This window comes from Crocodylus siamensis, chromosome 10 (genome assembly GCF_052110815.1).
Source record: "Crocodylus siamensis isolate JL-2025a chromosome 10, ASM5211081v1, whole genome shotgun sequence".
NCBI classification, from domain to species: domain Eukaryota; kingdom Metazoa; phylum Chordata; order Crocodylia; family Crocodylidae; genus Crocodylus; species Crocodylus siamensis.
Window position 1 is genome coordinate 67459046 of NC_143404.1, and position 25712 is coordinate 67484757.

At 42.1% G+C, this 25712-nt stretch overlaps 1 protein-coding gene across 2 annotated transcripts in view; it reads left to right on the forward strand.

Annotated features, from left to right (window-relative positions):
• Window positions 1-25712, forward strand: part of CDH4 (cadherin 4) — a 617364-nt gene that overhangs the window by 543619 nt on the left and 48033 nt on the right. For both annotated transcript variants that reach the window (XM_090064612.1, XM_090064613.1), the window contains exon 8: window positions 9698-9835. In XM_090064612.1, the coding sequence (XP_089920738.1) occupies window positions 9698-9835 (138 nt within the window). The remainder of the gene's footprint in view (window positions 1-9697; window positions 9836-25712) is intronic.

Sequence of the window (25712 nt, forward strand, 5' to 3'; positions counted from 1 at the left end):
TTGGCCACATGTAGGCCCTGGTACATTTTTAAATTGTAATATTTTATATTCTTCTACTTCTGGAATTATTTTGGAAAATCACACAACAGTTTGCTGGGTTCTTCTTTTTTAAATCATTTCACATAACATTTGCAGGACTGAAAAATGTTGGCTCTTTTCTAATCACATATCTTAAACTAGACTAGTTTAAAGGGCTATGTTTTAATTTAGTATCTTGCAATGGGTTGGGTCTCAACAGTAAAGATTCTCCATGACTTTGGTGGGACTCCATGCTTTAATTTTTAAAAGGCTATGAAAAAAAGCACCAGAAACAATGGCATCTCTTATTATTTTTCACATTCATAATTTGAAAACAGCCCAACCTTTTATTTTCAATTTGCTCCAGGCTTGGTGTTTCTTTTGCCAAGTTTCAGTCAAAAGACAAATTTTATGGCCATGTTATAAAGCCCCTGAAAATAGAAAACGCTGACACAAACTTAACTGTAGAGGCACAATTTAGAAAGTAGGTGCTTGTGTCAACTTTGAAGAATGAGATGAATTTAAAGGCGCTATTTAGGTATGAAAAAATCCTTTGGGTTTAACAGCTTCTGGTTTTCCACGCACTCTGGTGTTTGTCAGGCAGCCATGTGCAAGCAATGACGTTCCTATGAACTAAGCAAATTGAACTGAAAAAAAAATACTTGACCTCCAGTGCCCACCCATTGCAACTCATAATCCAGAGAAGTATCAAGCTGAACAGAACGTACTTCCCTATTAACCTTCCGTAAAGTGCACTTTAAAACATGTTGTTCCCATTAGTGATGGTCACTTAAGGTCAGAACATGACATACTCTGGCAGGGGCATAGAGGCTTGATTGACTCGTCTGTTTTGGTATTTTCTTGTAGGTCCTTTTCTTGCGCAGCAGTTCCAGGTTGATGGTTCTTTTATCTTCCCCAGGAGCGGAGTACTTCTCCTAAGCCCCTCCGTTGACTTTAACCAACGACAGCACCAGCCCACTGTCAGATGCCCTACAGGTGTAATTCCACCTACTAGTAAGAAATGCACCTGGAGGCCATGGTTGGACTACATTGCACTCCACCCACCCTCCTCCAACACTCCTTTCACAGCCCCCATTATTTACTGCCTTAAACATTAGAAAAACTGAAGTCACAAGACTGGCTAAAAACCCGTGAGGGTTTTTAATGTAATAAATACAGATTTAGGTTCTTCTGATTTGCAGTTCTCACTTTTGAGGCTGTAGAGGTCATCATGTTTTCCCTGCAGCCATAAGGGCCAGATGCTTGCCTTTCTGCAGGATGACTCCCACATAATCACCTTATTCCCAATTTTGGACTTTCCAGATATCACAAGTCTCATGAAATCAGAAGTGTTGGCAACACTACGCCCCTGCCATGCCTTCTTTACTGGGGAGTGCAAGCAGGGAAGGTATAGGAGTCCTCAGAGCTGTTTCTTAGTCTGCAGGGGCACATATACCTAGTGTATAAACCACTACTTCTATACCAGGTGAGCTGCACAAAAATAACTCTACTCAGTTCTGCCCAACATTATTTAGAGGCCAGCTACAGAGAGTCCAGCAAGGTTTCCCTCTTGTACGAATTTTATTTTTTAGAACTTTTTAGAACTTTTGCATTGAAGAGATTGATAGTATTGTCATTTTTACCTTTGAATAAGTCTTAAAATTCTTCCTCATGGTATAGCCATCAGAGTTCACATAACAATAAAATGTCATATAACCGACAGTGCAATAAGGGTTTTCCTTTCAGAAATAATCACTCAAGGATTTCTTAAGTGTTAAATACCTTGCATAAGGCTTTAGTCATATTTATATTTAAGGTATTGGCACCCATCCCTTGAAAAGCTGAAAAAGAAAGAAACAGTTAAATATCTGCTAATTCAGGAGATGGGTTGGTTTTTTTAAAGAACATATATACAAATCACAGCACTTCAAAATATTCAGTTAAAATGTAAGGAGCTAGGAAGAAAACAAACATGTGGCATACAGAGTCTGAGATCTCGCTTGCTTCACGTGTTTCAGACATGGAGAACAGGGAGCGTGAAACCAGCTAAATGAAAGTCTATGTCATGATGGCTGGTCGTGATGAAAGGTGTTTATTGAAGGTCAACTCTCAAAATCCCAGCAGCACTGAAACGAGAGCTCGGCAGGGGTGGGAGGGAAGCTTTGGGACTTGCTCTGTTTTGGCAAATCTGGACCTACAATGTTACAGTATTTAGATTTGTGCAAGGTTTCTTCTGGTGTAGCATTGTGGGTGGAAACCTTCTCTGCTTCAGCCAGTGAGTCAGAGCATGCATTAGGATTGATGATGTGAATTGCTGCAGAATAAATATTTGGTTTCCCTCGTCCTCTGTGAGGCAAGCTAGGAATTAGTACTTTAAGGCAGAAACTTGCCCATGTGCTGAGAACCAGCACAAGAGGGCATCTGCTGCTCTGAAGTCCCGTTCATGAAGGCTTGGGTGGGAGTTTAAATGGGGTGCGTCCGCAGAGGAATGAATTTCACCTTTTGCAAGTAACAGAGAAAGTTTAATATTTCAGGCTGGTTTATATATGCCAGCTTTTCACATCACTTACCAGAAGTGAAATATCACCTCTTTGAAGAACATTGTAATTCAATTGCAATGAGTAACACAGCAGGGTAGAGAAGTCTGGTTTGGTTAATACTTAGAAGAGTGGAGCAGGGGAGGGGAGAGAATATTTTACTTTTCTGAAAACAGGAGATGTAATGCACATCGTGCAGAGGTCTTGTCCTAGCCCCCTAGAAAGTTGGGGGGCAGGGAGGGAGACGCCGAGCGTCACCCTGCAAGTACAGAATTAATTTTTATTTAAGGAATTAAAAATAAAGTCTTGCTACTGTAACTAAGTCCCACCTAGTGCAGTGCTTTACTCAAAGGTTGCAGGAAGCAGCATAGGCTGGTGAAGGAAAGAGTTTGGAGGAAACCTCAAGAAGTCAGTCATCATAGCGTCATGAAGGTTAAGGCCAAAGAGGACCATTAAGTCAGGTGTCCGCTCCCTTGTATTTCATAGGCTGTCGCGTCACCCTGTTTTCACATACCCAAACTAGTTAGGTTGAAGCATGTTAGTCCCCAAGAGACTAAACTGCGTCACAGAGAATGAGGAAATGAAGGTGTCTCCAATGTCCAAAAGCCCAACAGCGGCATGGAACTGCTTAGATAAGATGTGCCTAGACAATCCCAGCAAATGCACAATGTCCGTACTAGAGAGGAAGGCAAAAAATTTGCCCCACAAGTCAGCGAGTGATTATATGGCCTGGCTTGGAGAAGTTAAGTTCTACCATGTAACCAGTTCAGTTCCAGAGGCATGGAGTCCTGCGGTGTTATGTACATGTGGTGGCATGAAATACGTGCTGTATTTCTGATAGTTGGACTACACGTACAGGATCTTGATACCTCTGTTGCCTTGGCCACCAACAGACTTAAGTCTTTTTAGTTCAGACAGCAGCATAGGGCAGTGATGCTCAGCCTCCCTGCCCTACAGGCCAGACAAGCGATGCAAAGTTGGTCTGTGATCCAGATCTAGCATGGGGTCAGCACACAAGGAAGCAGTTGTAGAGTTAATTACTACAGCTCTGGAAATTAATGCTTCCCCTGTTCTCCGATGGCCAACGTTCCAGACCCATGGGAAACCCCATGGGTGACATGGATGTAAGGACGACACGGCCCCGTGAGCCAGATTTGACCTGTGAGCCAGAGCTTGAGCACCACTGACATGAGGTGTAAGCTTCATAGATCCCATGTTTGATCCTCCCTAGCGACATCCCAGGTAGGGAAGTGCTATTTCATTTGGCTCAAAAAGCACAAGTCCAGATTTGCCAAAAAGTCCGGTGCCCACAACACGGGCAAGTTTTCAAAAGCACTTGGCTGCTAACTGCAGCGACCAGATTTTGAAATTCACTCCTCCCACCAGCTCATTGAGAAGACAATGGAAGTGGCTGGGTGCTCGGAGCATCTTTGGAAATTTGCCACCTTCATTTTGCTTCCGGAATAAGAGCAAAGCCCTTCTGGCAATCTAACCACATACCTAGTCTAAGTGGGAAGTGTTATGTGCTGAGCTCTTCTGAGAAATCTGTTCCCATGAGCTTTGTTTAAATGATGGCTAATTAGATCTTTCTACAGAAACTAGTTCAACTTCAGACAGACAACTTTCTTAAAATCTGATGTTCCTGGCCCAAGTGCAATATTTATTACCAAAATATTGATAAAAAAAGCAAATTTCACCTTTTCATCGGCCTGAAAAGAAATGGCTTAAAAGCTAGGTAAGAAAAAATACACCAGTTGTGGTCCCATTAGCATTTGATACTACTGCCGTACTGTGGGGCAGGTGAAAAACCCCACAAATATGAGAACAAAAGATGTAAGGATAGTTGTGGAACGAAGTAAGACTTTTTAACAACTATACATTTTCCGTCTCTTTTTTCCAGTAGATTCCTACTCAATGTATCCTGCAGCAACACCCTTGTAACCTTCTGTTGCTATAACAGGCATCATTCTAAATATATCAAGTCATCCACTCCTAGGAAACTGGTAATTAATTGGCAAATATTTGTACAGTGCTTTGAAAATGTAGGTCCAAATTTTGCAAACCCTTTGTCCACAAATGGGGATTAATTTAATCACATAATCACTTCATTTCTGGACTTTGACATACACAGTTACCCAATTTGTATGTGATCTATAGTAATTGCATGTATAAATCGGAAACACACGTGGGTGTGTGTCTATAAAAATATTGTGCATGAGCTTTTGAAAATTGAGACTGGAAATCACATTATTATTTTGTTTTAAAAGGGCTTAACTCCTATAGAGAACCTCTTTCTAAGTGTATTTTATACACGTTTATAGCCTCTCACGGCAGTTACTTGTTCTACTCGAGTCAGGTTCTTGGAAAAGGAATCTTTCATGCCCATCTGTATCTTGATGGAGATAGCCACGTATAATAACTGTAATCTTCTCCAGGTCACAGATTCCTTTGTTTTTGGCTTTGTAGCACATCAGCTCAGGGATATTGATTTGTGTTGAGGAAAGAGGTCATAATACATGAAACCGCTTCCCTTAAACCCTAGTCACATGAACATGGAGTGATTTTTGGACAAAAAGGGTTTCCCCCTCCCAAGGTGTTTATACATAAAGAGCAGAAGAAAATCTGAATTTTCACTATTCCTCCAGAGACAAACTTTATATGGTCCACAGGCATCTGACTATGATTCACTAAACAGGAATCCACATTTGTCATGTAACAAGTAAGAGAAGCCCCAGAAGGTTTATAGTAATTAGCATGAAGCATTTCGTATATTCGTTTTGAAGCTGATGGGAAATTGTACTTTCTCATCTCAGTGGTGCTGTGGGTTGCTCCTGATGCACTGTGAAATCTCCCAGTTTCAGAAGGCAAGCGTGCACAGTGCTCCATTAAATTCCTACCTGACTCCTCAAACAGGGGATGGGACTTCAAAACAAGCTAGGACTTCTGTGGGATGATAGCCCATATGCTGACCCCTGCAACCCCATTGCATGCAGCATTTATATACATTTTAATTTCAAGCATCTAAGTGGGCCCACTGAAGACAACAGGAGCTCCCTTGACTATCAGTAGGTACAGCCAATACTGGTCTTCCAGTCTTCTCGCTATGAAATGACCATTTTTTCTCTATAAAGAGTCCTATATATATTATACCATCCCAATTCCTGGAGTCCCTCGCTGACTTCAACAGCTCTAAAACTGGCCTAGAATTAGAGTTGTGGCTGCTAGGGCTCTCTGGATTTGGATCAGGGTTGAGAATGGGATTAGAGCCATGCAGTTAGGCACTTTGTGTTAGGGTTAAGAGAGTAGTAGAAGGGCTCTCCAGGCTAGGGTTGTCCTGAACCTGCTACAGATCCCTGTTTTAGGGATGCAATTCTTAGGCCTCAGAGAGGTAGAGTAAGTGGTGAGGCTGGTATGTCAACCTTACGTTTCAAAGGTAATGGCTAACTGGCTCTGGAGCCAAGGTTTGGGTTGGGGTTAGGGTCACCAGGTAGAGCTGCTAAGGCTCACCAAGCTAGGATTAGGGGTGTGGAAGACAGGGGAGGCTGGGCTACGATTAGGGATGTAGCTACTAGGGCTGCGTGTGCTCAGTTTAGAGGTGGACCTGGTAGGGCTTCCCAGGCTTGGGGTCACAGAGCTAGTGTTAGGCTGGAGGTGAAAAATTAGATTCCACCACTTTCCTCAAGGCTGACTGCTAAGACTACCATTATTTCAACTTCTGTATTGTATTTCTGCCTTTCTGAAGATCCCCTTCCCTTGTTTTTGTCTCCACTTCTCTTTTACTTTCTCTGTATTTCTTCCATGTCGATAATTCTCTCTCAGTGGGTGGGGTTAGTTGACAACACACTCCTAAATTAGTCCCTTTGCTACTTATTTTTTGTACTTTGACTTTGTATTATATTTAATTAGTTTATTCTTTATTATGTTTTCCCTTACTTTCACATAAGGTTTTATGTTACGGGGGTTTTTTTATTACAGTGCACTTAGATATTTCACAACAGGGACCTTCCCAAATAATTTTTTTAAAAAGCTGTACCATAACTCTCAAGTTAGCAAGGATGGACTCAGGATATCCAAAGGAGCAGTGGTTCAATGGCAACAGCTTCCTAAGTGAGACTTTGCAGTCCTTTCCGTGGTCTTCTGTTGGAATATTTTCTTTACCTCTGAAAAGGGATTTTAAAATAACTTTCAGCATAAAAAAAAGGAAACAAAGTAAAGCAGAAAAGAACTAGTATCGATGGGAGCTTTGCTGAAGTGAGCCCATAATGACAAAGCACCATATAGCTCTGGTGTGACCTTATGCAAGGTCAGTAGTTCATTCTTGGAGTTAGATGAAAGTTTGCATAACAGTGTCATGAGTTTCAGAATTGCTTTTGACATAGAAACCAAACTGCCTTTGCAGTGCCCTGCCTGGAGGCAAGACGATGAGACAAGAGCAGTGAGTGACTCTGACAGTCCCAGGTTGTTCCGCTCGATAAGCCTGTAGGTGGTAACCTCTGAGCCCAACGACTAGAAAGAGTCAGTTTGCAAACAAGGTAAAATAGAAGACTGCAAAGTTTTAAAAAAAAAATCCCACGGATGACGAATGTTTTATCGCCCCGCTCTTTGATGGAAAAGAAGGAACATTTTTCTTCTGCTGTGGTTACTGAGGCACTGAAGCCTTGATAATAATGTGCGACAGCTATACCATCAAATAAGACAAACTTTAAATTACTGGCTTCACATCTCACATCAGTGGTGAACATTAGAGGTGGTTTCACTATTTAAGTGCATTATTGGCGTGTAGTTTGCAATACAGACTTCCAGCTTATTTTTCTAATTTACTTCAAAGCTGATTGCCAGCATTATGTGGAAAATCTCTTTTCTGCCCTCCTCCCTCTTCCACATTTTAAAGCTAACTCACTGTAGGAACACTTGGGCTGTTTACAAACCCTAATATCGGTAACATAAATTCTCTCTAGAGAGACAGAGAAATTAATAATAAATAAATAGAGATTTCATTCATTAATAATGATGATGCAGGCCCTTCCATCCTTAGGATATCAAAATGCTTTATAAACATTAATGGATTATGCATGGAAAGTAGGTTGTATTCTCCCTACAGATAGGAGAACTAAAGCTTTACCATACTCTGCTGGTCCACAGTCCTCTGCCTTGCCCAGTTGCTCCTTTGGTAACAAGAGATCTCATCTGAAGCACTATGAAATTACATGAACCTGCTATAGCTTCCATCATAGTTTCCAGTTACAATGGGCTGGTGAAACCTGGTGCGTGGTGTCTTGTACAGTTACACCCAGCAGAAAGTTAATACTGGTCATTGAAAAGAGCCAGAGTTGAGATAAGGCTGAAATTCTGGCCTCCAGTTAATACCGGCGAGGAAGAGAAAGTAAGATCGGTTACAGTATTGCAACGGTATCTGAATAGGGACAAAGAAACCGTGACCTAATTCTCACCAGAAACTCCTTTTTCTTAGAATCGAAGCAGCTACATCTAGCACTGGGAGGTGAAAACTATGCAGAGTTTCTGCTCCTTTGCGCCACAAAAGCATGGGCTGAGTTCTACCAATGCCAGCTGTTCTGGCGATGACCATCTGACCCATTCGGTTCACTTCCTTTGCCTCCCCTCCCCTTCTTTGTCCCGCTTGTCTAAGCTCTGTACAAGGTAGTTCCTGGGGAACACCCGGCCTTTATGACCTTTCACTCCCTTCGTCCTTCCCTTGACTTCTCCCAAGCCACCAGCAGTCAGTTGCCTTGTGTCTCCATTTACATCCTTGTAGTCTCTCGTACCTTGAACAAGTCCATCATGGCCTCCATCCTTTCCTGCTTGACATGGGCAACTGGTGCCACCTTAGTCGGGGAGGCACGTGCACCCCCCCTCAGCGACCAGTCAGCAACTGGGGGGGTCCCCCATGGCCAATCTTGCCAATTTGGGGGCATCCCCCCCTCCCACAGCCAATCTTGCCAACCAGGGGGGAGGTCCAAAAGGCTTTGCCATTGCAGCGTCTTTCCCAGCACTGCAGAGAGGCAAGCTGAGGCTTAGCTTTGCTTTGCTTCGCAGTCGCACTGCTTCTGACTGGGTCGGTTCCTCAATCTCTGCACACAATTTATGTTGTACATGCTTCAGGGCAAGAACTTTGTTTTCATAACTACCTAAAAATTGCTTTACATGTGATTAGCACTCTGTATATAAACATTAATAAGGCATTGTGCAGGTCTAAAACAAAGATTTATCACTAGGTTCAACTCTGAAGGTGAGGAGGCTTGTCTCAGTTCAGACAAGTATTCATAAATACAGCTGACTCCCAGGGATTTTGTGCGCATTGAGGGTCAGGTCCAATTTCTGTCCTGTTCTATTCAGGTTCTTATATCAAGCTTATAGCTGTAAAATCTAAGTTCCCTTCAGCAGTCTATTAAGTGAATTATGTCTGATACGCGAGGCTTGCCACTTAAGAGTACTCTTTGAACCAAATTGTTTGGTACATCCAGAAAGTTGAAGTTAATTTACTGTTAATTACCTCTGACTGTTGTGAATCTCAGCTATTCTCTGTATCAAACCTTCTGTGACTGAGTATCAGAACACTTTGTGAATAGCAAATCAGCTTCCCTGCGCTGGCTGGAACATGAGGACGTGGGCTTGTGAAAGGTTTTGACATCCCGTTTGGATTTTAGCTTTTGGCAATATTTCGAGTGCACAACATTTCACCATTTGACAAAAAGCAAAATGCTAAATATGTTTGGGTTTCAAGCAACTAACTGCTAAACATTTTTTTCAGCCAAAAACTGCTTAACTAAAAAAAAAAAAAGAAAAAGAAAGAAACCCCTCTCCTCCCCCCCGTTTTTAGCTACAGAATGTTGCCTTAAGGCTTTTCAGTTTTCTAAAGCAAACGTGAAGTTTCCGAGGGAAGTGGGTGTCCCACAAAACTATTCAACAACTCAATTTTCAGTTTGAAAACGTTTTGATGGTAAATATTCCTCCGCCCCAGTTATCAGCATTTGGAGTCTAAATAACATCTAGATTTGCCTTTAAGCTGCAAATATATGGCAAAAAGATAAAGCATTGTATCAAAAAAACAATTTAAAAATTGCAAAGCTTTACATTTAAAAAACATAAAGCAAAGCATTTTTGTCTCTTTCTTTTTATTCCAGAAAGTTCAGCAATACATAGTCATCGTTCAGGCTACAGATATGGAAGGAAATCTTAACTATGGTCTCTCAAACACAGCAACTGCAATCATTACGGTGACAGATGTGAATGACAATCCACCAGAATTCACTACCAGCACTGTAAGTATCAATACATCAGCACAATGATGCATGGACATGCAACGTGTTTGTAATTCATGGACATTTGATATCACTCGTCTCTGTTTGCTGGTCTGGCAGACAGAAAGGACTTGATAGATAACTGTGTAACAAAGACTTCCAGCAAAAGGAGGGGGGGAAAGGAGAATGATTCATGAACTAGCAAAACTATTTGGCTACCAGTTTCACTGAGGTATTAAAAGAGCTGAAAGAATATGGCAAGCAGACTGTGTCTGATTGCACCAAGGAGGATACAGTTGTTTCACAGCAATTGGTTGTCGACATATCAGAGTTATTACTTTGGAGTTAAATCCTGAGCTACAAGAGATTTCTTGGATTTAGTAGAGTGGATAAAATTTCAAAAGTAGTAGTAAATAGTCTGAATGGGAACAATTATCCAGTAAATTGTATAATTTTCCTGATAACTATAATAGACTTATTTGTGTGTATGTGTAGGTAGTATAAGTATCTGGACTATGACACATCTGTTTTTCATCAGCTGAGCATCTTTCATGTATTAGTGCAATAAAAGTGTTTATTATTCTGTGCTTTAAGACTATTAATCTGGCTTCTTTGTGTGGAGGGAGAAAATGCAGAGGCTGAGAAAATGTGATCTAAGGGTACATAAGAAAAGGTGAGAGGTAAAATGACTTACTCCATTTCTTAACAAAAAGATTTGCTTAGTGGTCAACATTTGATCAGGGATCTAAGTAGTGCCGTGTCCTAAACGTGCCCAGTGATGTCATGAGAAATTAAACTGACGTAGGTTCTCGTATGACAAAGTAAGACCGATAAACGGGGAATTAGTACGTTTCCACTGTTTACATTAGCATGAGTGGTGTCCGTCGAGCCAGATTTCACCAGCTAGGGGAAAGTAGATTTTTAAATGAAAACAGGCCTTTTCCTCGTCTGATGACCAAAAGCGGCAGTAAGGAAACAGGGCTGCAGGCTTTTTCCTCAGCACCATGCACAGCCCAATCTGCCCTGCAGTCTGTCACTTGAGTGCTCTTTTAGGTGTATAGAAAGCATGTGCATCATATCCTAGGACGCTCCGTTTTCACTCCATCATATATGGTATTTCAGTATTTCTTACTGTAGAGCAGATGCTGCCTTTGGTTCCACCTTCCAAGCTCCAGTGGGTTTCATGGTTGTTGCCAAAAAACACGGTTTGCTCGATACTTAGCTGAGATGGATGAGGTGCCAAGAGCATCATCTGAGGTTCTGACTTCCTTCATCTCCCATTGCCTTCAGGGAACTCGGCACTGCCCAGGAAGTCCCTTAGTAATCCCAGTATCTCGCCTGCGAGGCACATGGGCACAGCTCACCAAAGCTATTTAGGCACTTAACTCCTTCTTAGGTGCCCAAATCTCAGGGAAGTTTAAATCAATGGGAGAGTTGAAATCACCAGGAGGTAAACAGCTGAAATGAGAGTACTCAGGCCCTCAAAGGAACATAGGTCCCTAAGGGGAGTTAATTGCCCTTGAGGATCTGTGCCTCGGTCTGCTGTAAATGTTATCCCAACCTTATATAGTCGTGGGCCATATGGTCCTAGTCCCTGCCAGTAGGATTGCTCCTTCTTGTATGTTTTATAATGTCTTGCCCAATCTGATTTGCAACATCCCAAGCCTCGGACTTTGTGCCAGAAAAGGGTGGGTGACGCTGATGCTTCTGGGGCCCCCTTATACTCCCAGGTAAATACTTCTTTAATCTTCATTTCAGTGAAAAAGTGATGACATCTAGTGGCCAAGTCGCTTAAGCACAGATGATGGATCTTAAAGATTGCCCGGGCTCTGTCTCCAACTTAAAAGTTCATTTATGGAGTTTAAGTTACTGTCATCGCTCTGGCTCCAGTGCTAACCAGGTTATGAGTAGCCATGTGACCATGTGACAGTCTTCGGGAAGAAACCTATTTGTATTGTGATTTTTGTAGGAGGTAAAGGGCTCTATAATATGAAACCAGCCAGGACTGTTTATGCAGGGCTGAATTTCATAGAAAGGAAGTTCATGGTGAATTGCGTTCAGATGAACTTGGAGCAGTTAAAGTCACAGCATGTCAGACCCAGGAAGGATAAAAGCCATCAACACAATTACCCACAGAATCAGGTTTAATGGGTCAGCAAATGCTACGCTTCCTCCAAGCAGGAATGATGGGTGCCATTATTTCCCTAATTCCAATCTCTAAACAGAGTTTTGTGAGGCCAGAAGAGCCTTCTCCAGTATTAAGGGGGACTATACCTATTTCAAACCCGAAGCCATTTTACAATGATATTGCTTTGTGGTGCTTTAGTAAAGATGACTTTCTGTATACTCTCAGATACTGTCAGAATCCCTGTACGAGCGGCTCCAAAAACAGAGTAGCATCATTTCTTGTGATGGGCATAGGAACATTATCAGCCTGTTCATTCATCTTAAACCTGAACTGAATTTCCTTGTTCCCCTCAATGACTCTGAAAGTGTATTTTAATGCCAAAAAGGGAAGGGGAAAGAAAAAAAAAAAAACTCCAATAAATCTACATCGCTTCTGAAGGTAAAGAAGCAACCCATGTTTCTTAAGACTAGGGTCTGTTTTTGAGGGATTGAAGCATATTGTTATTTAAAATACTTCTGTGCTGAAATTCAATCGAGAAACAAAATAGGCAGAACAACTGCAATAGCGGTTTGCTCTTGGCACGTTGCCAGATGAGGCAAAATCAGGAACTATATTCAGCACAGAAATACACAAAAGTACACCCTATAGTGTTCCTAAATTACCTGTCATTCAAACTGGGTGGTTTTAAACTTAATAGTTTCTGGATATAAATGTAGCCCAGGAGGACACTGGAACATGCTAGTGTCACAGCCCGTGTGTGCAGCCACAGGAATTAATGCGACTATGTAAAATTTAACAACTGGACAGAAGAAGAAGCAAAACAGCCATGGTCGCAGTCGGAAACAGGGGTCATCTGTGCAACTGGGGCAAATAGTTTGCTTGCACTTACAGATTTCACTGTAATTATACAGCAAATACAGGCTCAGGTGCAAAGGGCAGATTAATGAGTGCCAGTCTCACACATCAAAGTAAGTGCCTGGCCTCTATTATGATTGGAAAAGGTATTAAAGACCACCCAAAAAAATACCATGCGGTTGTTGTCATAAAAGCTTTGTGCTAGATGAGGAAAGAAAGGGAAGCCATACAGTCAGGCAAGAGCTCCTGAAACCTATAAAATGAAAATGCTATGATAAAAACCAGGAGTGATTGGTTTCTGAAAGGAAAGCAGGGCAGTTTATTTATCCTGGCCCTTAGTATATCACCTGGGAGGCCAAGGAGAAGGAGGCAGCTCTATAATATGAAAAGAAGACCTCTGCTTTCTCTTTTGAAGCCCTGCAAGAGCAGGATTTGCCATCTCTAGGTAGGAGACAGGATTTTTCAGTTACTGGGAGCAATGGGGAAGCAGTATGTCAGATGTCAGCCACCGACGGGGGAACCAGGAGACTGAAATGTTGCAGTACCCTGTAAACCCTGAGATGCTGGTTGATAGATACTCAACCATGTCCTATTTAGTACAGGGCCGTGACCCACCAAAAACCTTCCTGCCAACTTAGGGACATTAGGAACCCCTGCTTTTTTTCATAGGCTCTTTAGGGAATTTGAACTCTCATCATTGGGCTTTAGGACAGAGTGGTTTTCAACCTGTGGTCCAGAGACTCCTGGGGGTCCACAGACTATGTCTGAGGGGTCTGCGAAAGATGACCGTGATCAGTGAAAAGTATGTGAAGAACCACACTTACAGTACAAAGGGGTCCACACCTCCACTGGAACTTTTTAAGGGGTCCACAAATGAAAAAAGTTCGAAAACCGCTCTTCTAGGCATTCAAATCTTCTGTCCTCAAAAGAGCCATGGGTGCAGCACCGGCAATAGTCATGCAGCTTCTTCTGCATTGCCCAAGCAGTGTGCATTAGCTCTGTCCTGTAGCATCCCCCTCCCCACGCCTATGCCTTTTCTACCTGAAGTTCCTTCAAAATTGATAGAGCCAAGTCCAGGACATGTCTCCTGGAAGAAGCGAGCCACATCCTCAGCTGGTTTAAATTGCTGTCGAGTGAAATAAGTCAAAAAGTCCACTAGGGAGCTTTATTAGAAAACTGATTCAAAGATAGTTGCAGAACAGTTGGACGTTTGATTCTGTATAATGTTCAACCTCCTTCTTGTCCATAAGTGGACCATATTCCCTGACACTTTTTAAGTATATGGGTAATCCCCCAGTTAGTCCAAATATTTCTTATCCATGCTTACCCAGTAGCCATAAGGACTGGAATCGCTGCAGCTGAAATGTACTTGCATAGATCTTTAAGACCCCCGACTAGATCCTCCTCTTCGATGCATCAAATCTAATCTCAAAGATTAACAAGAGTTGCTGGGACCTGCAAATTGATGACCATTGTGCTTCTGAGATTACAGCTGGGCTCTGACAGGGCAGTGCTGGGTAGTCTGCAGTGGGCTTGCTATATAGAAGCCAAAGAAATGGTGGAATTGTCCCCCTGTTTTGTTTTATGCGCTGAAAGACAGCAGTGAAATCTGTAACTGCCTGCCAGGCAGGATGCCCTTCTGCAGCTCAACCCAGGATACAATTAATCGCTGTCCAAGGGTTTCCACTTTATCTGCGTAAATGCTTAATCAGAGAGGAGGAGGAAGTAAAGGGAGATCCATGCCCACACTTGACTCATATAAAGCCTATTTTTATCATATTCAATCAGGAACAATCAGGCTTGGAGAGAGGAGACGCAGATGAATTTGCATGATCAGACTTCTGTGTCTTAAATGTTAATTAAAAGTTATTTTAAATTTGCCTACTGTGCAGAACTTGTTTTTATAGTAGCCCATGCAAGGGAAATATTATTTCACCAGACTGAAGTGCTCATGATTAGCAGAGCTGTGGATTCATGGGAAAACCTGCCTAGCAATCAACCTTTCCTTTAGGAAAAAAAAAAAAACTAGAAGGAAAGAAAGAAACTGGGCTACTCGAGTTCTATAAGCTCCTGAGCCTTAGGAGGGCTTATTTAAAGCTACTTTAAAATTTGCCCTTTGGCACTGTGTTGAGAGTCTCCTATTCCAAGGCTGAATCCAAAGCAGGAAGGAACATATTTTAAAGGGGCATATCTAGACCCATTTTGCTGCTCTACTTAACCGCAGCCCCGATTTCTGTGTTGAGCGGCTATAAGACAGAGGCCCAGGTCCTGTACAGGTTCACAAGAGGGGGCAGAGGCACGAGGGCATTTCTCCTACTTTGCATTCCCAACTCAGGCACCATGCACAGTAGAGATCCTTGTATGAAGGGCTTGAATACCCAGGAAATTGGTTCTGGAGTATGGTATGGCATGGATTTAAAGCAAAATAAATCTTTGCAATAACCCACAGGAGGGCACGCTTATTCTTGAAAAGGACTGCCATTTTTTCTAGGTTAGGATAACCTGTTTTTTATTCCACAACAAATGTGCATGCATGGAGTAGGTATTTCAGAACAGCTGTCCCTGAATGACTCCCTGGGTGTGTCTACACGTGTTTGAATGTACATTAGTCTATTTTAATGTGTATGAAACATGCTAGTCAGTTGATGTGCATTAAAATAGGCTAATGCGTTTTAAGCATCACTTTAAAACTGTGGAGCTTCTATAGACATGCAGCAAGGCTGCTCTGACGTGCTGTAAACCCAGCGTGTCGGAGGAGACTTGATTAAGACTCCAACAGCCTCCAAGTCATGTGTATTAGCAGCCCCGTGCTGAAAAAATGGCAGTGGGGTGCTTTGAACTAAAGCTCATTCGATGAGCTTTAATTCAAAGTGCCTCACCACCATTTTTCAGTGCAGGGATGCTGATACACGTGACATTGGGCACTTTCAATTAGCACGGCTTGCTAATTAAAGTGCCCCCCCCAAGTACATCTGTAACCTTTAACTTTCCTGCGAAATATGAACTTTCATTTCTACCTGGGAGAATTTTTACAGTCTTTTATCCTATGCCTGAAGAAGGGTGCTTGTGCCCAAAAGCTTGCAATTAAACAATTTTTTTTCCAAAAATCTAGTTGGTCTAATATCTTTTATCACCTCTACCAATGTGCATTAAAGCCCACATGTAGATGTGCCCCATACTCTTTACTTAATGTGCATTAAGACAGGGTAATGTGCATTTTCCTAGTCACTCACGATGGCCGTGCTAGATTTAGGGCATTTGTAGACAACAACATTAAAGTGGGTTAAACGCCCTTTTGCACCACTTTAATGGTGTTGCTGTTTGCAGTTTGCAAATTGGGCTGCATATTGCATGTTAATTCCAGCCATTGTAGCAAATTTGATAGCGTCATGCACCCTAAATGACTTTGGGGCACAGAAAACTAAAACACCTCTGAGGAGTTTTAGTTCGCTACCTTACAGCCACATAGGGAATGGCCCCGTATGGCTCAGGGGCTCTGCAGCCAGCCCTAGCAGGCAGCCCGGCAGTGGCCTGGGACGGCAGGATGCACTGAAGGGGGGCGGGAAAAACAGCAAACCTGATTTTTTTTTTTTCTTCCCCGGAGCCTGTCTGAGCTGTGTGGGGGCCTAGTGCTTCCCTCCACAGCTGCGGTGCCCCCCAGGACTGCCCAAGCCAGGCGCTGCTTGGTGGGGGCAGCTGCTGCCGCGGAGGGAAGCACCAGCCCCCCCGCAGCTAAGGGAGCGCTCTGCCTGCCCGCAGCTCGCTCTCCCCTCCCCGCCACCAGAGAGACCGGTAAGGACACGGGTGTACGTGACACGGGGGTTTATTTCACCCTAAATTGAAGCGGTGTTTTTAAAAAAACACTGTTTCAGTTTAGGGAGAATTAAACCCCTGTGTCATCTACAAATGCCCTTAATGCTCGTTACTCAAGCACATTAATGCACATGTAGTAGTTCCCCCCTGATTTTTACCCTGCTGTGCTCTGGGCAGCAGATTCAGCTAGCCATAAAAGGAGCGCATCCTTGTTACTAGTTCATTGAAATATTTCATGGGGAAAAGCAGCCGCTGGCAGTCCTTCCAAACTGACTGAATGATCTTTCACATCACTGTTTAATTAATGTTTCAGATTATGATCATATCAGACTATTAAGTAATATTATTTTAGCAACCCGTCTTTTATACTTGACAGAATCAATCTGATCAGTTGAACACCACATACAACCAAGAGGAAAAAGAGATGTCTGACTAGAAAAGACAGCCATGTGATCCCTGCTGCAGGCCCGGGGAATGCAAGGTTTTGGTCTTGGTTCTGCTCTTGACTCAGTCTATCACCTTGGTTTGGTCACTTAACTTCCTGTGCCTCCGTTTTGCCATCACTATCATTAATCCCTAGCTCCTGCCATCGTAGGCCACTTCATCAGAGAAAATCCCTTTCCTAAACTCATCAAGCTTCATCTTAAAAGGAGCTAGGTTTTCTTGCTCCCACAGTACCTATTGGAAGACTGTTCCAGAACTTCACTTCTCCCATCGTTAAGTTATATTCATGGGTAATCAAAGTAACGTCCGGTCCTTTGTAAACAGCATTTCAGAGAGCTATTAATATTACCAGTGCCTTATGCAATGGCAGTAATCCTTCCCGAGCTCTGCTATTTCTGCTCCATCTTCTGAAAATGACTCCGAGGAGCCATCCAAGGATTATAGTCACCTTTCCCAGAACCACATCACATGGTTCAAGTAGTCTAATTCAGAAGGTAGATGCGAATATTCTGATCGGTTTGCAGATTTCTCACAGTACCTTAAAAAGCCTGCAAGCAAAGATGGTCTGAAATCCCTTTCTGTGGGGTATGCAGTAGCTGGAAAGGAAACACATGTCTGCATAAGCTGGTATCAGTGTAGCTCTCTACAAAGTTGTATGTAGTTGAAGGCCACCAATCAGAGCATTACCAAATTGTGGTAGCTTCATTTGGCTGGGATCTGGGGGACATTTTATTTGGTTTCTAGCCTCTCCTAAGTATTGAGAGATCTTAGCCTCTCCTAAGTATTGTTTCAAATGGGGGGTCAGAAAAGCAAAAGCCAATCAAAAGCATCAACTTTTAGTAAAAACGGTGCAATGCATTGAGTTTCAAATGGCTTTGATCCCAAATCATAACTTGGCCTAGGTTGCCGTAGGTTTGTAAAATGCCCCCTCTTCACCTCTTTAGCACCAGTAGTCCCAGAAAAGCTCCTGTGCTGACGTGAAAACTGTGAAGCATGCCAGAATTCAAATAACATCTGAAAACAGAGGATCAACCAACAAATGGCAACATCAGTGCAATAAGGAATTGGGATGAGGACACAGCTGCATAGACAAGGAGACATGTGAGATGAGAAAAGAAAGAAAGAATATTTTTACATATGCAATTTGACCAGCAAGTCCACTGTCGTCTTTTGCTGTTGCTACTTCTTGGCCAACAGCCTTGCTCTAATTAATTATTTATGACAAAGGTTTTCATGAGGCCCTGGAATATAATTAAGGGCAGAAAGTCCATTTCAATTTAAAAGCACTGAATTCTTAATTCAGGCAAGTCAAACTGATTTGCAGTTTCTACTCTTCCCTGTTTGTGTATTTAATTGAAATGCAAAGGAGATTCAGTGTATGTGCTGGCAGTAGCCTAACCACTACTGGGCAGATTGGGTTCACTTGCATACAGTTATTTACTTAGGTTACAAAGTGATGGCTCCAGAAGAGCATATCCTTTACTGTGTAGTTTCATCCATGTTCATTTTGAGTGAAAAATGAGCATAAGGCTACAGTCAGTTGGGATTTTACATGAAAGCACAATTGGCTTTTAATAATAAATCCTGTCTGCAGAACCTTTCAGAGCTCCTGTGCTAGCTTTTATCTGAAAAGCAGTGCAATAATGTAGATTTCTTCACTGTGGCACTAGGACTTCCTCCTTGGCAGCTTTGACTCATGCTGTTCACCTCTATCCTCCTTTTTGGCTCGAGTGACAACTGCCTCCGAGTTATGCTGCAGGCACTTTGGCAATATAAAGACCTGTGGACTTCAGGCAAATCTATCCCCAAATCTAGTCCCAGGTTTTCTGAACGATGCACATACAGCCTGTACATGCAAATGGCCACAAAACAGTCTGTACCATAGTTGCACACTCAGCCATAGCACATGCCCTGTGCAAGCAGGTGCATTTCTGTGAACATCGAGGCTCTCATACTTTTCCAAGTATCACCCCAGGCCCAGATCCTCCAAGGTATCTTTGGACCCCACTTCTATTGATTTTGTGCCATCCCAACCTGGGACAGACCCCTCTTTAGGATGAGATATCCACTGCTCCTCATCCTAGTGTACGCATCAGCACGGCTTTGTTCAAGTCCTGCATTTGATAGATTCCTCCTGCATTGCATCATTAAATACTACTGTCTGTGTACAAGGGAAATCGCATAATGCTTGCATATACTGAGGTGTGCTCCCTAGAGCTGGGTATAACTCTGACCCACCCTGTAAGCCATTGATTCCCCACCCCGCTCCCAGCCTACAGCCATGTCTGATCACCAAAGCTTTGTAACATTTACAGCATACCTTGACCCAAATTGAACACACAGCTCCATCTTCACAGAGAATGAACCAACCCTCAAGTTAAATTTTACAGACTGGACTCCTCTCCTCTTATAGTCTTAGGAGACTGGCATCACCGCCACATGTCGTTTCCCTGCAGCTCGGGCCTCTGTGCACCAGAGTTAAGGAATTAACTCCGGGTCCAAAGCCAACAAAACTGAAGCTGGGATTTTCAAATGCACCCAGGTGACTTAGAAGTACAAATCTCATTGCAAGTCACTGGGCTTATGCTCCAAATGTTTGTTGTTTTTTTTAATCCTGACCCCTCTCTTGAGGTGGAAGCACTATTTCTGTCAAGGTAACAGCTGCATAAAAGTTGTGACTCTTTCCAGGTTCAGCACTTTGCCCAAGCTGCCCATCATTTTCTTTCCAGACTGCTGCAGAAGCAAGAGACACTTCACACTTTCTCCTGAAGACTCACTTGCCTTTTGTTCCTTCTTGAACTGTTGCCCTCTACATTTGGAAACAGGCAACTCCTACTTTTGGGGGAAAGTGAATAATATTCAGTGTCTTAATGAGAAAAGCAGGCGCTACACTTTTTGCAATGGCTTTTCTGATCAGGCAGATGCTGCCCTTCGGAGAAGGGATACGATTTTCACCTTCTTGTCCATTTGTTACTATGGAACAGGGCAGAAAGGATCAATGGATATATTTAGAGTGCACACAGTTTTAAATAAAATCTGTATCCCAGGCTTCAAACTAATTACACTGATGTAAGTATAATGATTCTATATGTATATTCTATTCTCCATGATACAATTTCCTTCTGTATAAATCCCTTTATCTGCACATAAATTCACAGTACATTTCAGATTATTTTTAGGATTTTTTTTTTCTAATTTTTCCTAAATTAATCATGCACAATGGTAAAAACCAGATGGCATTTTGGTCTAGTAGCTCTGATTCCTGAGCATCACACTGAAGATGGGTTATTAAGTTCAAGGCTCTATTTAGCCTGATTCTGCCCTGTATCTAATTAGAATCAGATAGACTGTTCCTTGTAAATGGGTCAGTTGCACAGAAAAAAAACATCAAATGCAATCTTGAGATTGCAAAAAAAAAAAAGAAGAGAGAGAGAGATAATTTTATTTCTGTTCATTTATACCTGCTTGCTGGTTAAAAGAAGAATTAAAATGAGGTCATTAAACTTTCCTTGGAGACAAACCCCAGACCTCAGTGGTAATACGATTAATCAAATGTAAAAGTGAAGCTTCCCCGAATGCATATAACTCATTTTTATAAAATATCTAATTACTAAAACGCAGTCTGCTAAGAAATAAAAGGAGGGGGGGCAAGAAATTAATTGCAATAACAATTCAGGAAGATGAAGTTTTTCTGAATTAGGTCTATACAAGAAGCTAAATTGAGTTGATTAAGTAATTTTGGTTTGAGGAACACCCAGGATGGAAGTTAATAATAATGAATTTTTCAGACATTGGAGTTGAAAATTGCCAAAGATCAGTACATTTAAAAAATGGAAACAACAGATTCATTACAGATTTCAATTTCCTGTTGCCAAAAAAAAAAGCAGTAAAAAACGCTCTATTGGTCTCTCTCAAATTGGACACATGTACTGTTCGGTTTAAAATCAAGAATAATACAACCGTCTCTTTCTACACTAGAAAGAACAGTCTCAGCCAATTACAGCTACAACGCCAGACAGGAGGTAGAGCCCATGGCAGTATTCATCCCCTGCTTCACAACACATAAGTCGTTGAAATCTTAAATTTATGGAACAACCTCAGTGCATAGGTACAGCGTAAGTACATGCCTAGCTAGGATTTATATAGCATTAGGAGCTCTCCTAACTTCTCAGTGATGGTATACAGTTCCCATTAATGAGCACAAACAGCAGATAATAATAACAACCATAATAATAATAATGCCAGTAGTAATAATTGTAGTAGTAATGGCAATAATAGTAATAGCGATGATATTTTTGGCTCACTCTTATAGATCTCCCATGCTGGTTTTTGTTCACGCATGGGTGTTTCGTACCGTCAGTACGCACGCACAGGCTGGGTACTGATACGAGGCTACACGCTCTCTGCAGAACAGTACAGCCACCTCAGCGATTGCACTGCCTTGTCATACACCATTTGTCATGAGCCATTTCATTTGCAACATCTGGCTGTGTTATGTCTCCTACTGGAGGTCTTGCTTGATAGCGTCTCATCAGCATTTTCCTTCTTCGTTTAATATATACTGGATCCGAAGGAAGAAACCATAAAACCCAATCCTCGTAATATGGATCATGTAATAATGGGGATGAGCTGTCCAGACTGAAAAAGCGCTGCCCGCACCAAAATGCTGGTGTTATAAGCATGCAACGAGATGTAACATTACCAGATGCTGCCGACAAAATGCCCATAATTAAATTAAATGCTCTGCGCTGTACCTAGCTAGGGATGAGTCATGAGGCAAAACTCAGATGGTCTCTACCCAGCTGGTGTTGGGCAACATTACTGTAACCGCTGGGATATTCCTCCTATCAAAAAATGGCTGTGTGGAAAATGTCATTGGAGGAATAAAGCAAATGTTCCTGCTGGTTCGGAGAATTTTTGACTGATTTGCAGAAACAGGCATTTACGCTGCAATTTAGCAAAGCATTTCAGTCTTTGCTTTGAATTCAGTAGGTGCTTCTGTCCATTAGCCTCATGGGAATTTAGGCATGTTTTTAAAGTATTTAAAGGGGTGCAGTTGCCTGCAGACTTTAAAGGAAGCCCGCAGTTTCAATGCTTTGGGTGGAGATCGAAGTCTTTGACACGAGCAGCTGAAAATCTGGATCTCGCTTTACAAGTATCAAATGGGTAGTAACACATGCAAATCAATGAATCGTCCAGGCGGTTATTCTTTTTCACGGACAGTCACTCCTTCTGAACAGACACTCACTGGTTTATCGTTGCACACTTCCATTTTGTGTGTGAAACTGGCACCTGTTTCAAAAAAAGCAGCCCACGGCGGCATCGCACCTTGGAAGTATGAGTGGCAGGGAGGTATTTTTAACATCTTGAATGCTATATGTTGTCATACCGCAAGAGGCTTTGGACTAAGGTTTAAAAGCGCCTCTGATTTTGAACACTTTAATTGTGCGTGCAGATCGTTGCGCGCGCAGATCACGCGAACTGGCCGTGTTGTGAGGACGCGACATAAGTGGACTTCTACATGCTGACGGTGCTTTTGCACACATGTCACAGCGGTGTGCACACGCAGGTTTTCTGGCTGTGTTCAACTGCATGTGATAAGTTAGGCACACAATTGGAGGTTAGATGTGAAAATTTTGCCTGGTAGGTGCTGAAAATTGGTAGTTCAGTAAAAAAGCAGAGCAAGTGCTGACCTAATTACAAACTGTAAATAGGCAATGACTTTAAAAGGGATCAGAAGCTGAGACCTTTATTCATTTGTGCTTCCCTTTGTCGTTGTTTCAGAAATATTGCTTTGTGGTTTAACCATCGTGACAGTTGTGATTACAGATGCTTTCTAACCGAGCTGAATTGATGTGGCCGGTTTCAGAAGAGTAGGCTCAGCCTCATTTCCCCGCTTAGAAGAGCCTTCCCACAGCCATACCCCCTGACCTCGACAATTTTCTTATCTCTGTGTAGTCTCTCTGTAATTGGGTGTTTTGAAATATAATCTACCTCTTGCAGTTTTGTGATGCATTGTTTTAGATCCGTTATATTCCACCATGCCTGGCTTTGTTATACTAGAAACCCGGCTAATGCCATAAAATCTGCTAAAGGCAATCAGGACTCATAGTTGAGATGATATCTTTTATTAGACTGACAAGATTTTTGCCCCCCCAAATTCTTTAAAATACGCTATACCATTTAAAATACCCTATACCATTATGGGCCAGCTATTAACACCGTGTGCCACAAACAGATAGAATAAATTCAAGGCAGCTCCCCATATGTAATGGGTTGCTTTGGTGACTAGCAATGCGGCATCTCAAGTGCTGATCTGAATTTGAGAAATTTGGTTACGGACAGTGACTCCGTCATGTCTAGAGGCTGACAACAAACCTCTTCTGAAGTTTGCCAGTTTTTTATGGGAGGGCATCATTTTAATTTTTCAAGGTCCTGAAAACATAACTAGCCTAAAAATGGGGTGTCATTTTAAGGAGATACGCGGTCAGTTGAGAAATTTTCCTTGACGTGCTCAAAAAAAAAAAAGAATAAAAAACCTAGCGGAGATTTTAGTGCTGTGAGTTTTCTCCTGTCGGGTATTTCTGACTGTCCAAGGTGCCTTGAGCTTTGCACAGGGAAGGATCAGAACACACGGCGCCACCAGAATTAGAAAGAGTGAGGACTTGCAAAATGTTTCTCGTGGCTTTTTACGCATGATGAAACTTTTCAAACCGTTCGGTTTTATGAAGTGAAAAAGTATACTAATTGCAAGGGAAAGTGTGCAAAAGAAAGACTGCCATTCTCTTCCCATCAGGCGTCTCAGTCATGTATCAGCAGGCGTGCTCATATCCCCGCACGCACAGAGCCTCCCTCGCTTTTTTTCTTTCTCCCCATGTCCTCCCACCTCTCTCCTTGCATATTCCTTTTATGCGTGTGCTTTTCTCTTTTGCTCTGTGCAGACTTGCCTCTTTCACGGAAAAGACTCGATTCACTGCTTTCTCTCCTTTCTTTCTATTAATTACTATTCTACAATTAATTGTCATTGATTTTATCCTTTTGTCGTTCCTGTTCTTATTGCACATTACTTGAAGCAGAGAGGCATTCACCTTGCTATTGTTTTCCCCTTATTTTGCCATCAAAACATTGACTTCAAAACCATTATTTTCCTTTGGTTTGTTGGGTTTGCATCTTGCAGCTGCACCTTCATTTTTTTTTTCTTGCTAATTGCGGGTACATTTTCAGATTTACATGGCAACAAGCAAATACCAATGATCACCCTGGCATCGGTTCAGGAAAGCATGTGCTTAAGTCCACTTAACAACAAAGGGAATTAAGCACGAGCTTGAAGTGGAGCATCTGCGTAAATGCCTTTCTTGAACAGGGATGCTTTACTGAATTGGGAGCCTTATCTGTAAACAGAAGATCTTCTGGTTTTTTCAACGTCTAGTAATGCTCTTCAGTTCCATCATAAAAAAAAAAATCCTCCTATATGCTAATTCTGAGGCTAATCTGGAAACAACAGAGTTTTCAATTGCTGTGCAGACAACTGTTGAGAAGGAGCCGGCATGCCGCCGCCTTGAGCTTTGCTACATAGGAAACTTGTTATAAATCTCAATGCTAGGATTAGGGCATACACGTGAAATGCAGTTTCAGGGCTCTTAAAATTCCTCTTCCCTCATATCTGCCTTCAGATCCCACAGGCGCAGACAGGTTTTTAGGCGGACCAGGTTCTTTGGGTGAATCCAATATCTTTTATTAGACCAGCTTGAAAGTTGGAAAAAAAAAAATTTCGTAGCAACATTTCGGGTTTCAAAACGCTTCGCCAGGCTGAGGAAGCATCTGCGCTTGGCGTGTGCTCTTCCTGGATGGACGAAAAACATTTTTTTCAACTATTTAAGTTGGTCTATATATAAAAGATATAGTTGGCCTGATATAAAAGATATCAGATTCACCCAAAGAACATTATCTGCCTATGTCCTTAGACTCGCACGGCTACAACCTACACCCCTGTAACAAACAGTCTTTATACTCTTTAAAATCTAAAAATGAATGAATTTATTAAAAACATGTAAGAAATGGGTTGTTAATAAAAAGAAAAATCCTAAACTTGATTTACCAGCTTAAGGCCCTTCTTTAGGCCAATTTATTGCAGTTGGATGAATCATAACCTTCTTCCTGATACAAATTTTACCAAGAAAGCACAGGTCACATCTCTGGGGTGCATTTCAGTAGCTTGGGTTTTGAGCTATGTCGCAGAATCGTTGTTAGTTGTAGCTAACTTACAGATTAAATTGGAAAGGATGTTTTTGAAATTCCTAGTGAAAACAGCTTGCTTACTGATGGCTTTAAGATCATAAGAAGGGACGTGAATAAAGTTTGGGACCTGATCATTTAGTGTGCCAGCTAGCTAGCAGTGTCTATCTTCTTTTAAAGTCGTTATTTCATTAAAGGAAGGCCGTCACCCGAGACGAACTTGTGTAAAAGAAGTTTGCACTGAAGTGACCAGGACTTTTATTCAGAAAAGACTTTACCATGTGTTTAAATGCATCCTGTGTTCCTTTGGCTTCACTGAGATTTCAGTTAGCATGCTTGAAGGGAGGTATTTGCTTATGGGGTTTTCCAAATTGCAGCTCAGATTCAGATTTCGCTCGTCCGATGGAAAAGGAGAGTTACCTG